Source organism: Coregonus clupeaformis, unplaced genomic scaffold, assembly GCF_020615455.1.
Source record: "Coregonus clupeaformis isolate EN_2021a unplaced genomic scaffold, ASM2061545v1 scaf0025, whole genome shotgun sequence".
Lineage (NCBI taxonomy): Eukaryota > Metazoa > Chordata > Actinopteri > Salmoniformes > Salmonidae > Coregonus > Coregonus clupeaformis.
Window position 1 is genome coordinate 754,960 of NW_025533480.1, and position 13,270 is coordinate 768,229.

General features: G+C 44.1%; 2 protein-coding genes across 6 annotated transcripts in view; both read left to right on the top strand.

Moving 5' to 3' along the window:
• Positions 1 to 9,146, top strand: part of LOC121543669 (cyclic AMP-responsive element-binding protein 3-like protein 2) — a 31,422-nt gene extending 22,276 nt beyond the window's left edge. Inside the window, exons 5-12 of the mRNA XM_041853717.1 lie at positions 2,193 to 2,401; positions 2,733 to 2,879; positions 5,576 to 5,634; positions 5,892 to 5,960; positions 6,434 to 6,533; positions 6,815 to 6,938; positions 7,614 to 7,848; positions 8,016 to 9,146. Of these exons, the coding sequence (XP_041709651.1) occupies positions 2,193 to 2,401; positions 2,733 to 2,879; positions 5,576 to 5,634; positions 5,892 to 5,960; positions 6,434 to 6,533; positions 6,815 to 6,938; positions 7,614 to 7,848; positions 8,016 to 8,088 (1,016 nt within the window). The 3' untranslated portion in view covers positions 8,089 to 9,146. The remainder of the gene's footprint in view (positions 1 to 2,192; positions 2,402 to 2,732; positions 2,880 to 5,575; positions 5,635 to 5,891; positions 5,961 to 6,433; positions 6,534 to 6,814; positions 6,939 to 7,613; positions 7,849 to 8,015) is intronic.
• A 2,773-nt stretch (positions 9,147 to 11,919) lies between these two features.
• The window catches only part of LOC121543670 (diacylglycerol kinase iota), a 62,749-nt gene continuing 61,398 nt past the window's right edge, over positions 11,920 to 13,270 (top strand). For 4 of the 5 annotated variants that reach the window (XM_041853718.2, XM_041853721.2, XM_041853720.2 and 1 more), the window contains exon 1: positions 11,920 to 12,456. In XM_041853718.2, the coding sequence (XP_041709652.2) occupies positions 12,227 to 12,456 (230 nt within the window). In that variant the 5' untranslated portion in view covers positions 11,920 to 12,226. The remainder of the gene's footprint in view (positions 12,457 to 13,270) is intronic. The other variant, XM_041853724.2, reaches the window with a different exon arrangement.

Here is a 13,270-nt window from a genome sequence, read left to right on the forward strand (position 1 = left end):
ACCACAACACTTTAACCCAGTTCTCCTCTGAATCATTCAGATGTTCATTGGCAAACTTCAGACGGGCATGTATATGTGCTTTCTTGAGCAGGGGGACCTTGCGGGCACTGCAGGATTTCAGTCCTTCACGGCGTAGTGTGTTACCAATTGTTTTCTTGGTGACTATGGTCCCAGCTGCCTTGAGATCATTGACAAGATCATCCTGTGTAGTTCTGGGCTGATTCCTCACCGTTCTCATGATCATTGCAACTCCACAAGGTGAGATCTTGCATGGAGCCCCAGGCAGAGGGAGATTGACAGTTCTTTTGTGTTTCTTCCATTTGCGAATAATCGCACCAGCTATTGTCACCTTCTCACCAAGCTGCTTGGCGATGGTCTTGTAGCCCATTCCAGCCTTGTGTAGGTCTACAATCTTGTCCACGACATCCTTGGAGAGCTCTTTGGTCTTGGCCATGGTGGAGAGTTTGGAATCTGATTGATTGATTGCTTCTGTGGACAGGTGTCTTTTATACAGGTAACAAGCTGAGATTAGGAACACTCCCTTTAAGAGTGTGCTCCTAATTTCAGCTCGTTACCTGTATAAAAGACACCTGGGAGGCAGAAATCTTTCTGATTGAGAGGGGGTCAAATACTTATTTCCCTCATTAAAATGCTAATCAATTTATAAAATTTTTGACATGCGTTTTTCTGTATTTTTTGGTTATTCTGTCTCTCACTGTTCAAATAAACATACCATTAAAATTATAGACTGATCATTTTCTTTGTCAGTGGGCAAACGTACAAAATCAGCAGGGGATCAAATACATTTTTCCCTCACTGTATGTACAAAATATTTTTAAAAAGAAATACAAATGCAACATGTAAAGTGTTGGTCCCATGTTTCATGAGCTGAAATTAAAGATCCCAGAAATGTTCCATACGCACAAAAACCTTATTTCTCTCAAATTTTGTGCACAAATTTGTTTAAATCCCTGTTAGTGAGCATTTCTCCTTTGCCAAGATAATCCATCCACCTGACAGGTGTGGCATATCAAGAAGCTGATTAAACAGCATGATCATTACACAGGTGCACCTTGTGCTGGGGACAATAAAAAGCCACTCTAAAATGTGCAGTTTTGTCACACAACACAGATGTCTCAAGTTTTGAGGGAGCGTGCATTTGGCATGCTGACTACAGGAATTTCCACCAGAGCTGTTGCCAGAGAACTGAATGTTAATTTCTCTACCATAAGACGCCTCCAACGTTGTTTTAGAGAATATGGCAGTACATCCAACCGGCCTCATAACTGCAGACCAATGTGTATGGCATTGTGTGGGCGAGCGGTTTGCTGATGTCAACGTTGTGAACAGAGTGCCCCATGGTGGCGGTGGGGTTATGGTATGTGCAGGCATAAGCTACGGACAACGAACACAATTGCATGTTATCGATGGCAATTTGAATGCACAGAGATACCGTTACGAGATCCTGAGGCCCATTGTCGTGCCATTCATCCGCCACCGTCACCTCATGTTTCAGCATGATAATGCAGGCCCCATGTCGCAAGGATCTGTACACAATTCCTGGAAGCTGAAAATGTCCCAGTTCTTCCATGGCCTGCATACTCACCAGATATGTCACCAATTGAGTGTGTTTGGGATGTTCTGGATCGACGTGTACGACAGCATGTTCCAGTTCCTGCCAATATCCAGCAACTTCACACAACCATTTAAGAGGAGTGGGACAACATTCCACAGGCCACAATCAACAGGCTGATCAACTCTATGCGAAGGAGATGTGTCGCGCTGCATGAGGCAAATGGTGGTCACACCAGATACTGACTGGTTTTCTGATCCACGCCCCTACTTTAAAAAAAAACGTATCTGTGACCAATAGATGCATATCTGTATTCCCAGTCATGTGAAATCCAGAGATTAGGGGCTAATGAATTTCTTTCAATTTGACTGATTTTCTTATATGAACTGTAACTCAGTAAAATCTTTGAAGTTGTTGCATGTTGCGTTTATATTTTTGTTCAGTATAGTTAATATGCAGGCAGATCAGTGTTGTGCTGCTCTGAGGACCCCTTCTGGCCACTGATGGATGATGATGACATTAAGTACAATCCAATGTGTAAGGTCTGTAAATGTTAGTGTTGATGATCTCTAGAGATGTTTGTAAGTGTGTAACCTGTGTGTGTGTTTCCCCTCACCAGGTCTGGAGTCTCTGCAGATGCCCCCCACCCCTCCCTCCTCCCACAGCAGTGACTCAGATGGCAGTCAGAGCCCGGTACACGCCAGCACCCCCCAGAGCCCCTCCACCCCCACCTTTCCCCTCAGCCCTGCGCCCTCCCAGGCCGGCCTCAAGGTGTCCCTTCGCACACCCTCCTCCCTCTCCAACTCCCCTCTTCTCACCGCCCCACACGTAAGTACAACACAGACTGGGACCAGGGATTCACTGAAAATATACAGGGACCCTGTTGGCATAATATGAATCATTCCTACCTTCCTTCAGGTAATCACTGATCTGAGAGAGATTGGATAAGTTAATGCAAGGTTATCACCCTATTGCGTTCACCAATCCAACCTGGTCAGATCAGTGACAACCTCAAGAAACGGAAGGAATGAGCGATGGAACTATTCAGATAACAGATACAGGGAAGTCACTGAAATAAGATACAGTATGTCAGTTTATCAGATGGGCTCTTATGACACCTCCTCTCTCCTCTTCCCCCCTCCTCCTCCTCCCCCTGTAGAAGTTGCAGGGCTCTGGCCCTCTCCTGCTGACAGAGGAAGAGAGGAGAACCCTGGTTGCCGAGGGTTACCCTGTTCCCACCAAGCTGCCCCTGTCCAAGGCGGAGGAGAAAGCCCTGAAGAAGATACGTAGGAAGATCAAGAACAAGGTGGGAAGAATTCCATATGTGTTATTTCATAGTTGTGATGTCTTCACTATTATTCTACAATGTAGAACATAGTAAAAATAAAGAAAAACCCTTGAATGAGGAGGTGTGTCCAAAAGTTTGGACACACTACCAGTCAAAGGTTTGGACACACCTACTCATTCAAGGGTTTTTCTTTATTTTTACATTGTAGAATAATAGTGAATACATCAAAACTATGAAATAACACATATGGAATCATGTAGTAACCAAAAAAGTGTTAAACAAATCAAAATATATTTTATATTTGAGATTCTTCAAATAACCACCCTTTGCCTTGATGACAGCTTTGCATGGTTGTGGCAGCATCATGCTGTGGGGACGTTTTTCATCAGCAGGGACTGGGAAACTGGTCAGAATTGAAGGAATGAGGGATGGCGCTAAATACAGGGAAATTCTTGAGGGAAACCTGTTTCAGTCTTCCAGAGATTTGAGACTGGGACGGAGGTTCACCTTCCAGCAGGACAATGACCCTAAGCATACTGCTAAATAAACGCTTGAGTGGTTTAAGGGGAAACATTTAAATGTCTTGGAATGGCCTAGTCAAAGCCCAGACCTCAATCCAATTGAGAATCTGTGGTATGACTTAAAGATTGCTGTACACCAGCGGAACCCATCCAACTTGAAGGAGCTGGAGCAGTTTTGCCTTGAAGAATGGCCAAAAATCCCAGTGGCTAGATGTGCCAAGCTTATAGAGACATACCCCAAGAGACATGCAGCTGTAATTGCTGCAAAAGGTGGCTCTACAAAGTATTGACTTTGGGGGTGGTGAATAGTTATGCACGTTTTCTGTTTTTTTGTCTTATTTCTTGTTCGTTTCACAATCAAATCACATCTTCAAAGTGGTAGGCATGTTGTGTAAATCAAATGATACAACCCCCCAAAAATATATATTTTAATTCCAGGTTGTAAGGCAACAAAATAGGAAAAATGCCAAGGGGGGTGAATACTTTCACAAGCCACTGTATATATATACACTGCTCAATAAAATTAAGGGAACACTTAAACAACACAATGTAACTCCAAGTCAATCATACTTCTGTGAAATCAAACTGTCCACTTAGGAAGCAACACTGATTGACAATACATTTCACATGCTGTTGTGCAAATGGAATAGACAACAGGTGGAAATTATAGGCAATTAGCAAGACACCCCCAATAAAGGACTGGTTTTGCAGGTGGTGACCACAGACCACTTCTCCGTTCCTATGCTTCCTGGCTGATGTTTTGGTCACTTTTGAATGCTGGCGGTGCTTTCACTCTAGTGGTAGCATGAGACGGAGTCTACAACCCACACAAGTGGCTCAGGTAGTGCAGCTCATCCAGGATGGGACATCAATGCGAGCTGTGGCAAGAAGGTTTGCTGTGTCTGTCAGCGTAGTGTCCAGAGCATGGAGGCTCTACCAAGAGACAGGCCAGTACATCAGGAGACGTGGAGGAGGCCGTAGGAGGGCAACAACCCAGCAGCAGGACTGCTACCTCCACCTTTGTGCAAGGAGGAGCAGGAGGAGCACTGCCAGAGCCCTGCAAAATGACCTCCAGCAGGCCACAAATGTGCATGTGTCTGCTCAAACGGTCAGAAACAGACTCCATGAGGGTGGTATGAGGGCCCGACGTCCACAGGTGGGGGTTGTGCTTACAGCCCAACACCGTGCAGGATGTTTGGCATTTGCCAGAGAACACCAAGATTGGCAAATTCGCCACTGGCGCCCTGTGCTCTTCACAGATGAAAGCAGGTTCACACTGAGCACGTGACAGACGTGACAGAGTCTGGAGACGCCGTGGAGAACGTTCTGCTGCCTGCAACATCCTCCAGCATGACCGGTTTGGCGGTGGGTCAGTCATGGTGTGGGGTGGCATTTCTTTGGGGGGCCGCACAGCCCTCCATGTGCTCGCCAGAGGTAGCCTGACTGCCATTAGGTACCGAGATGAGATCCTCAGACCCCTTGTGAGACCATATGCTAATGCAAGACAATGCTAGACCTCATGTGGCTGGAGTGTGACAGCAGTTCCTGCAAGAGGAAGGCATTGATGCTATGGACTGGCCCGCCCGTTCCCCAGACCTGAATCCAATTGAGCACATCTGGGACATCATGTCTCGCTCCATCCACCAACGCCACGTTGCACCACAGACTGTCCAGGAGTTGGTGGATGCTTTAGTCCAGGGCTGGGAGGAGATCCCTCAGGAGACCATCCGCCACCTCATCAGGAGCATGCCCAGGCATTGTAGGGAGGTCATACAGGCACGTGGAGGCCACACACACTACTGAGCCTCATTTTGACTTGTTTTAAGGACATTACATCAAAGTTGGATCAGCCTGTAGTGTGGTTTTCCACTTTAATTTTGAGGGTGACTCCAAATCCAGACCTCCATGGATTGATAAATTTGATTTCCATTGATAATTTTTGTGTGATTTTGTTGTCAGCACATTCAACTATGTAAAGAAAAAAGTATTTAATAAGATTATTTCATTCATTCAGATCTAGGATGTGTTCTTTTAGTGTTCCCTTTATTTTTTTGAGCAGTGTATATATATATCGCTTTCTATTTCCACCTGTGCCAGAAATGTAATAACACACTTCAAATTGATACATTGAAGTCACTGTACTCACTTCCGTGAGCCATAGCTTGACGTAATTATCGACATCCTTTCTTTCAGATCTCTGCTCAAGAGAGCCGCAGAAAGAAGAAAGAGTACATGGACGCCCTGGAGAAGAAGTGAGTCTTTCATGATGTGCTCGTTCAGCTAGAAATCAAATGGATTTCATTGGGAATAAGGTTTTTTATATTTTTTTGGTAATTAATTAGCCTCATTATCAATGCTATAGATAATTACTTTATTATGACAATGACAATTCATCTATAAATCTCAGTTCTTTTACAGGCATACAGTAGTAACTGCTGTCAAAGCATTGTCTCCCCTACTGATTAAGCCTACATGTCACTGACCTTGTAATTCCCCCCTTTCTCCACAGGGTGGAGAACTGCTCCAATGAGAACAGCGAGCTGCGCAGGAAAGTGGAGAATCTGGAGTGTACCAACAAGTAAGAGACATACATTACATAGTGCTCTGGGGGACGTTTTGTGCTTCATCCTTTCCTACATTATTAATCCAACCTTGTAAAATTAGCACACAGTTCACTGAGTCGAACGGATCGTTATGTTTTGTTTTTTAATGTGTTTGTGCACGAATGCACACTGTGTTACATTGTCTGTGAAGTCATATGTTAGCCCAGTGAAGTGTGTGTGTGTGTGTGTGTGTGTGAATGAGTGCGTGTGTATTGTCTTCAGCAGGGTGTGTGTGTGTGTTTGTGAGTGAGTCTATGACTAAGCTCTGACCCCATCTTTACCTTCTTCCCTCTTTCCCCATCTCCCCCCTCATCCCCTCTCCCCTCGTCCCATCTCCCCCCTCGTCCCCTCTCCCCTCTTCCCCTCTCCCCTCGTCCCCTCTCCCCTCGTCCCCTCTCCCCTCTTTCCCTCTCCCCTCTTCCCCTCTCCCCTCGTCCCCTCCTCCTAGGACTCTAATACAACAGCTGCTCTCTCTGCAGGCAGTGGTGGCAGGGAAGGTTCCCCGCTCCTGCAAAGTCACTGGCACCCAGACCTCCTCCTGCCTCATGGTGAGACTCCCCAACACAACGCTCAGCCCAGTGTGTGTGTGTGTGTGTGCGCGAGCATTTTTGTTTCATATTGATTGGATTTTGTTTTTCATTTTATATAACTCCCGCTGCTCTGTGTGTCAGCTGTTGTGGGCAGCCTATCTTGTCCTTTTCATGTAAATGCTTGACTGTGGAGCCTAATGACATATATTGTGTGTGTGTGTGTGTGTGTGTGTGTGTGTGTGTGTGTGTGTGTGTGTGTGTGTGTGTGTGTGTGTGTGTGTGTGTGTGTGTGTGTCTAGGTGGTGGTGCTGTGTTTCGCTGTGTTCCTAGGGAGTTTCTACCCCAGCCTGGGTCCCTGCTCCTCCATCACAGAGACTGGCCTCTCCAGAGACATGGCCATGCAGGAGTCTTACACCGCTACAGGTGCTGTGTACACACACACACACACACACACACTCAGTCGCACATTCATGTTTCATGGATTAATGCTAAACTTTTTATAGTGTGTGTGTGAGGCATTAGCTCTGAATCTCTGAGTGCTGAGGGACTAGCAGTGTTCTGTAATCCTACCAGTCATACACACACACACACACACATACACACACCTTTTGGAGTGTTTTGGCGTGGCCTCCTGGAAGAGTGTACACTTGAATTTCATTATTTCCCATTCAGAGGGACTATCATTAGTATGATTAAACAGCAATGCAGCCATTTTATGATGATTGATCTTTGCTCCCCCTACCGCTCTTCTCCCTCCCACACACAGCCTGTTTGCCACAGAGCCCAGTATTAGTGTTGCTGGCAGTCCGCCCTAGAACAATCTGTATGTAGTATGTGTACAGAGCAAGGTTTACTGTTGGTAGGGTTAGTTTTATGTTTAATCCATTTCATAATCTTGTTAAGAGGGTTACAGGGTTGTAGGATTGCATTAGTAGTAGACATGATCATATCAAAGGATTATACCGTCCCTAAAAAACAAAAGACATTTCAACAAAGAAAGATGTAAAAGATTAAGATGGTACTCAATGACATGCCTTTCTCCTTCGTGGACATGATGTGATCAGATAGGTGATGTTTTTTACCCGTGATCCTTCACAGTGAAGTCCAGGAGCCTGCTGTCCTATGAGGAGAGAGGGCTGGACGAGCCACACCTTCTGGGTCTGGGCGGGGACTATCCTGACCAATTGGAGAGGCCCACGGTTGTGATGGCAGCGTGGCGCTCTGAGAAAAAGCAGCAGAAAGGAGAGGAGTCACACATTGCTGAGACACGCCCACCTTTCAGCAACAGCAGTGATACAAATCCACAGAAACCCCTGCTATTAGACCTGCACAGGTAACAGACAGACACATGTACTCACGCACACACACACACTTATGGCAGGCGATGATATCAGAGACTGTATGAGACAGAAAAACTGTTTTTGACAGGATGTCAGCTATTGATGTCAGTAAAAGTGTAGTACTGTAGTTTCTTATTTGTTAGTCTCTCTTCTGTCCCAGGTCTCTGGAGCAGAGGGTGAATGACAGCAGTAAAATCATAGAGCTGGAGAGGACAGTCAACGAGACATCATAGGGTCTACCTCTGAGCCCTCACCCCTGACCTTTGACCTTCCCTCTGCAGGAGCAGGAGATGGAGGCTCTGTATTTATAGAATCATTTTGGATATCTTTATTATTTTATCGTATGTAGTTGTTCTTTTATATTGTGTTTTTATTCCATTCCAATAGTACACCACCTTTTGATATATTTTTGTGTTCATACTTTGTTTTTATTTAGCCTTTATTTGTTTTACTTCTTTATATATTTTATGACATCCTTTGCTTTAGGCATTATGCTCTGTTATATTTGAGTGAGTGGTATTTTTTTCAGTATTTCTATGGTGATATTCCCCTTGATGGTGGAGTTTTGAGAGTGGGCCCTGTAGCTCTTTGAATACACTGCTGATGTCTTCACAGTAATAATATCAAATCACAGTAATAATATCAAATGCTCTTTTCATTCCATATTGGTTTCCTATTGATTTTGTCAGGATGGATTCAGAATATCACACTGTCCTTAAATATGATTATCTATCAAAAGCCAAAGGTCTTCGTAGCAAATCCTATTTTTGTAAATATAAATAATAACATAATAATGTCAGCCTACATGTGTGAGGTCAGTAAAACGATGTTGACCGTTTTACTCTGATGTTGATGGATGGTTGTATGTTGAGACAACCAAGCTTTATAATACAGCATTATGACAAAGTACTTTATACCAGATAATGTGTGTGAGGAATGTGTTGTTTCCTGAACTAAGTTACTTTCTTGCTGGGGCAAACACCATGGTGGCCTTGTGATGAACCAGGATGATGTTTCTGCTAGGTTACAGTCTCTACCACCTGCACTGTCTCACACATACACACACATACACACAGATGAATAGAACCATAAGTGCTTTCTCCATTGGCCAGCACCCTGCAGTCAATCCACTCACACTGTGTCCCCAAAGAGTCCATTTTATTCTTATTTATTGTATATAAACTGTAGAGTCACATTTTGCCTCCACAGGACCCATCTTTGTCTTTATGGGTTCTGTCCTTTTTAGTTTTTGCTTAAAACAAATAAATATTTTCCGTAGTAAAAGCATCAACTGCCGTGTAAGATTGTCCTGCTTTTAAGTGTCATTGAAGAAATGTACTGTGTGTTTGAGACTGCAAGCAAGCATACACTCACTGTGAACGTGTGTCAGTCAAAAATGACATAAGCGTCAGAAGTCGTACTAAGCCCATCCCAAAGTTTTGGCCACCAGCCATTCAAATGTGGTTCTCAACTGGTTTTGCCTCGGGACCCAAATAGAACCAGATTGTCTCAGCCGCGATCCAATATTCGCATGGCGATTTTTTTTTTGTTGCCAAAATGCAATCTGGATTTTTTTACAATGCTAAATTGATAGTAAATGTTCTAATTATATGACAAGGGAACAACAGTCCCTCATTTTTCATTGTCAATAATTCCATTTTGCACATATTCTTGATGAAGAATGTTAAACTCACTGGTTTGAGACTGCAAAATCAACCAAATAGTTTGCTGATTTCTACACACTTTCTACCTGGTTTTAGTCGTTTCAGTTCAGACTGGAGTATTTTTCTTTTTTTTATCAGACACTCACCAGTTGAGAATCGCTGTTTTAACCCACACTCCAATGGTCAAAGAAATTACAGCTCTGCCTCTGGACAACAGGTCTGTGGACACAACTGGTGTGTGTGTGTGACCGTGCGTGCGTATATGCACATTTCTGTGTGTGTGTGTTTTGTAAAATGTTGTGTCTGTCTCCCTGCCCGTGAAAGAACTGTGTCAGCCTTGATTATTCTCTTTATACCTCAAATCACAATAACCTAATTGTATTAAGGCAAAAATGTTCAGATAGGGTGATTTGCTTAGAATGAAAGTATCATGGTTGGATAATAACTGTTTTACATAAACACATAAAAACAGACAGAATCAGATGCAATTTGTCACATTTACTATAAAAGCAAAAGCATGCTTTCCATTCCTCAACTAATTGGTAATTTCTCTATTCATTCCCATATTGGGTTATAATGATGCAACTGATATGTCAATTCTGGCAAATGACAGATGGGCTGAGCCATTTTTGTGTTGGGTGGCTGGTCGAAATGTACACAAAGTATTTTTTAAACATAAGAATAAAACAATGAGCAAGGTGACATGGCCAGCGGCCCATGGGCCTTTAAAAAAACAAATATCTGGTATACTCACCTATAATAAGCATTTGGCTGATCAGTAAAAAACAGAAATGGTGCCTATAAATGTAGAAAGAGCACATTCTACACTATCACCTCACTCTCAAAAAATTTGGGGTGGCTAAAACCATGATTTGGTCAAACAGTAAAGTGTATTATCCTCATGATTCCTCTAATGAAAGTGTCTGCCCTGTGTCTGTGTCTGTGCCCTTGCTGGGGCCTGCTGCTGTGATTAGCGTGCCACTCTCCTATCCCCCGTTAGCTCGAAAGACAAATGCGTTCTGATTGTATAACATTTAAAAAATACAATTGCGGAAAAAACACAGCTTTGAAGGCTTCGTCCCCTTGTTCCTGACGAACAGAAGATGGTCTCAGCTTTCTGTAGGTATAATTGTATTTTATTAACTCTCAATATTCAGCTCAATATCAACTATTTTACAACCAAGATATTTGATATAGCTTTAAGAAATGGACCGGCACGCGCGCAAAATACTCACCGGATATTGCGAGGGCATAGGCCAATAGGTCTCATGGGTAGGACATAAAATGTACTGTTGGATGAATACATGACTACTAGCAGTGTGTATTATATTTAGAGTTATCGATCTAATTAATGTGTTTTGTTTTTTTCCACTTCCTCAGGTTTTGAACCCCAAATTAATTATCATATGATATGAGTTATTGCATGTAAAGATGTATGTAATTAATCTCTTTTGGAAAAAAGGAGGACATTCTGGGGTCCTATTTTGACTAGGGTGACCAGTCGTTCCTGATTTCCGGGGACAATCCCCGATTTTAGTGGCCTGTCCCGGCTAGAGCTGTCCCTGAAATTGTCCCCGATTAGCCCTCAGTAAGAATAAAGCAACTCTGAAGTTAAATTGAGGCAGATATTTAAATAATCAAACGCTGTATCCAATCATATTTGCATGTAAAAATGATGTCTATCCCTGTACCAAACTCATTTGCTCCCGCGGTTTCGCTGCAGACCTTTTATGAGAACGTTTGATCAGTGATACATTGTAACCACCGCATGAACAACTAAGCCCATGGCTAGAAAGTGCGTCCAACAGCATAGGCTACCAAAGTTGGGTGATTGTAAAATTACTAGATAGGCAAAGATTAAGAAAACTGTGGAGGTGAAGTTGATTTCTGTGTTATAAATAATATAAATATTTGAAAGTACTTTAGCGAAATTGTATAGTTTAATATAGTTCCATCCATGCCATTGTTTTTTTGTTGTTTTTTGCACAGCTACTCTGATCATCTTAATTTTGACAGTAAAATATAGCAACTATAGTCTAATTGTCAACTCGAAATTCATGACAATCACTGGATTAGGTTGCACATCAAAATATATTGAATCATGCATTCCTGCTTGGATGTGTTAGATAACTTATTTCTTGAATACCTCAGTAGTTTATGTGTTGCACTTCTTAATAAAGGACTATGAATGACTTTGTCTGACCAAATTATGGGCTGGTGCCACCAACAAAGTTAGTGGCACAAGTGACACCAGGGGGAAATTAGTTGGCTGTGCGCACCGTGATGTTGGCTGGTGTGGATAAAATGCCAGGGCCGAATTCTTGTCCCAGTCTTCCCCTGCTTTGCCCTACTTTTACCATGGTGATGATGCTGCAGCAGAGTGAGGAGGAGCAGGAGTATCCCACAATGCCCTTGTCGGGGCCGGAGATGGATGCTGCCTGCTGCACCTCGTGAGCTTCTGTTGAGCTGACGCTTGTTGTTGCCGCCGCAGCTCGTGCTGCCATTTCCAGACCGTCACCTTGCACTAGCGGTTCGCGATCACCAGCGCGTGCTCGACCGTGCGGCGAACACAGATCCCCGCCGCTTTGGGTCCCTTCAACAACCACGACCATAAAAAGGACGGACACTGTCATCCAGCGATACCCACCGTAGACCGTCTCTGTCTCCCGGAGTAGCCGGGGAGAGGGGGTCCAGTGCCAGCCGCAGCATGAGCATGGACCCCCTGGCCAAGCCCTGCCCGTCCCAGGCGGAGCACACCCCCGGGACCTTCAGCGGCCGGCTGACAGCGCTGGAAGCGGCTGGGGAGGACAGCGAGTCTGGCTGCGGCGAAGAGGCCATGGGGGGCAGCGATACGTTCAGTAGCCTCGTCGAGATGGAGGTGGAGACGCTGGAGCAGAAATTAAAGGGTCTGGCTTTTAGGAAACAGACTTCGTATAGGTGAGTCAACGGTAGAAGTCTAGCCTTCAGGAATAAGGGCTAAACGCTATTTGGAAAAAACGAGGATTTAGACAGCAGAGAGGAAGATAGGATTAGAGGACTGTGGATAATTCTCTGCCCATTTACATTCACTTGGGCTGTTGTTTGTTATTGACAAACATTGACAAAAACACAATCGAACACACAAATAGAGAGAGAGCATTTGACAGCACACATATTTCCGACATAAGGTTCTCTGAAATCCTGTATTATTATTAATATGGTAGACTATTACATTATTAAATTGTGTTAACTATCACAGTAGGCTATTTCTCTCTGACTGAACCACGCATAGGCTGTAGCACACTGGCATTCTGAGCTACTGTCCATAGTGTGTGTGCGAATGCGCATTGTTGTATTTTCTGTGTCATTTTTGTGTGTGTGGAGGGGGGAGGGGAGAGGGGGTTAGCTTTATTGATTTGCAGGCAGTGTGTGTGTTTGTGTGTGTGTGTGTGCTCTGTCGCGGTGATGTATGTATTCGCCCGCCGTGTGTGTAGGGCTGGCTATTCTCCGGAATGCCAGCTCGGATCCCCTGTTGAGACAGGCAGCTTCTCGGGTTGTGGAATTGGCTAATGAACAACACAACCCACAGGAAGTTATAGCTTTCGTTCTGATTTAGTGAGAGATGGAGCGTGCGTGTGTGTGTGTGTGTCTGATCGTGCATAGCCTAGTGTGTGTGTCTCTGTCTGTCTGTCTGTCTGTCTGTCTGTCTGCCTCTTGTATTGGAAAACGGTTTGCTTTGGAGGTCAAATCAATATCGCCTAATGATTTGTTT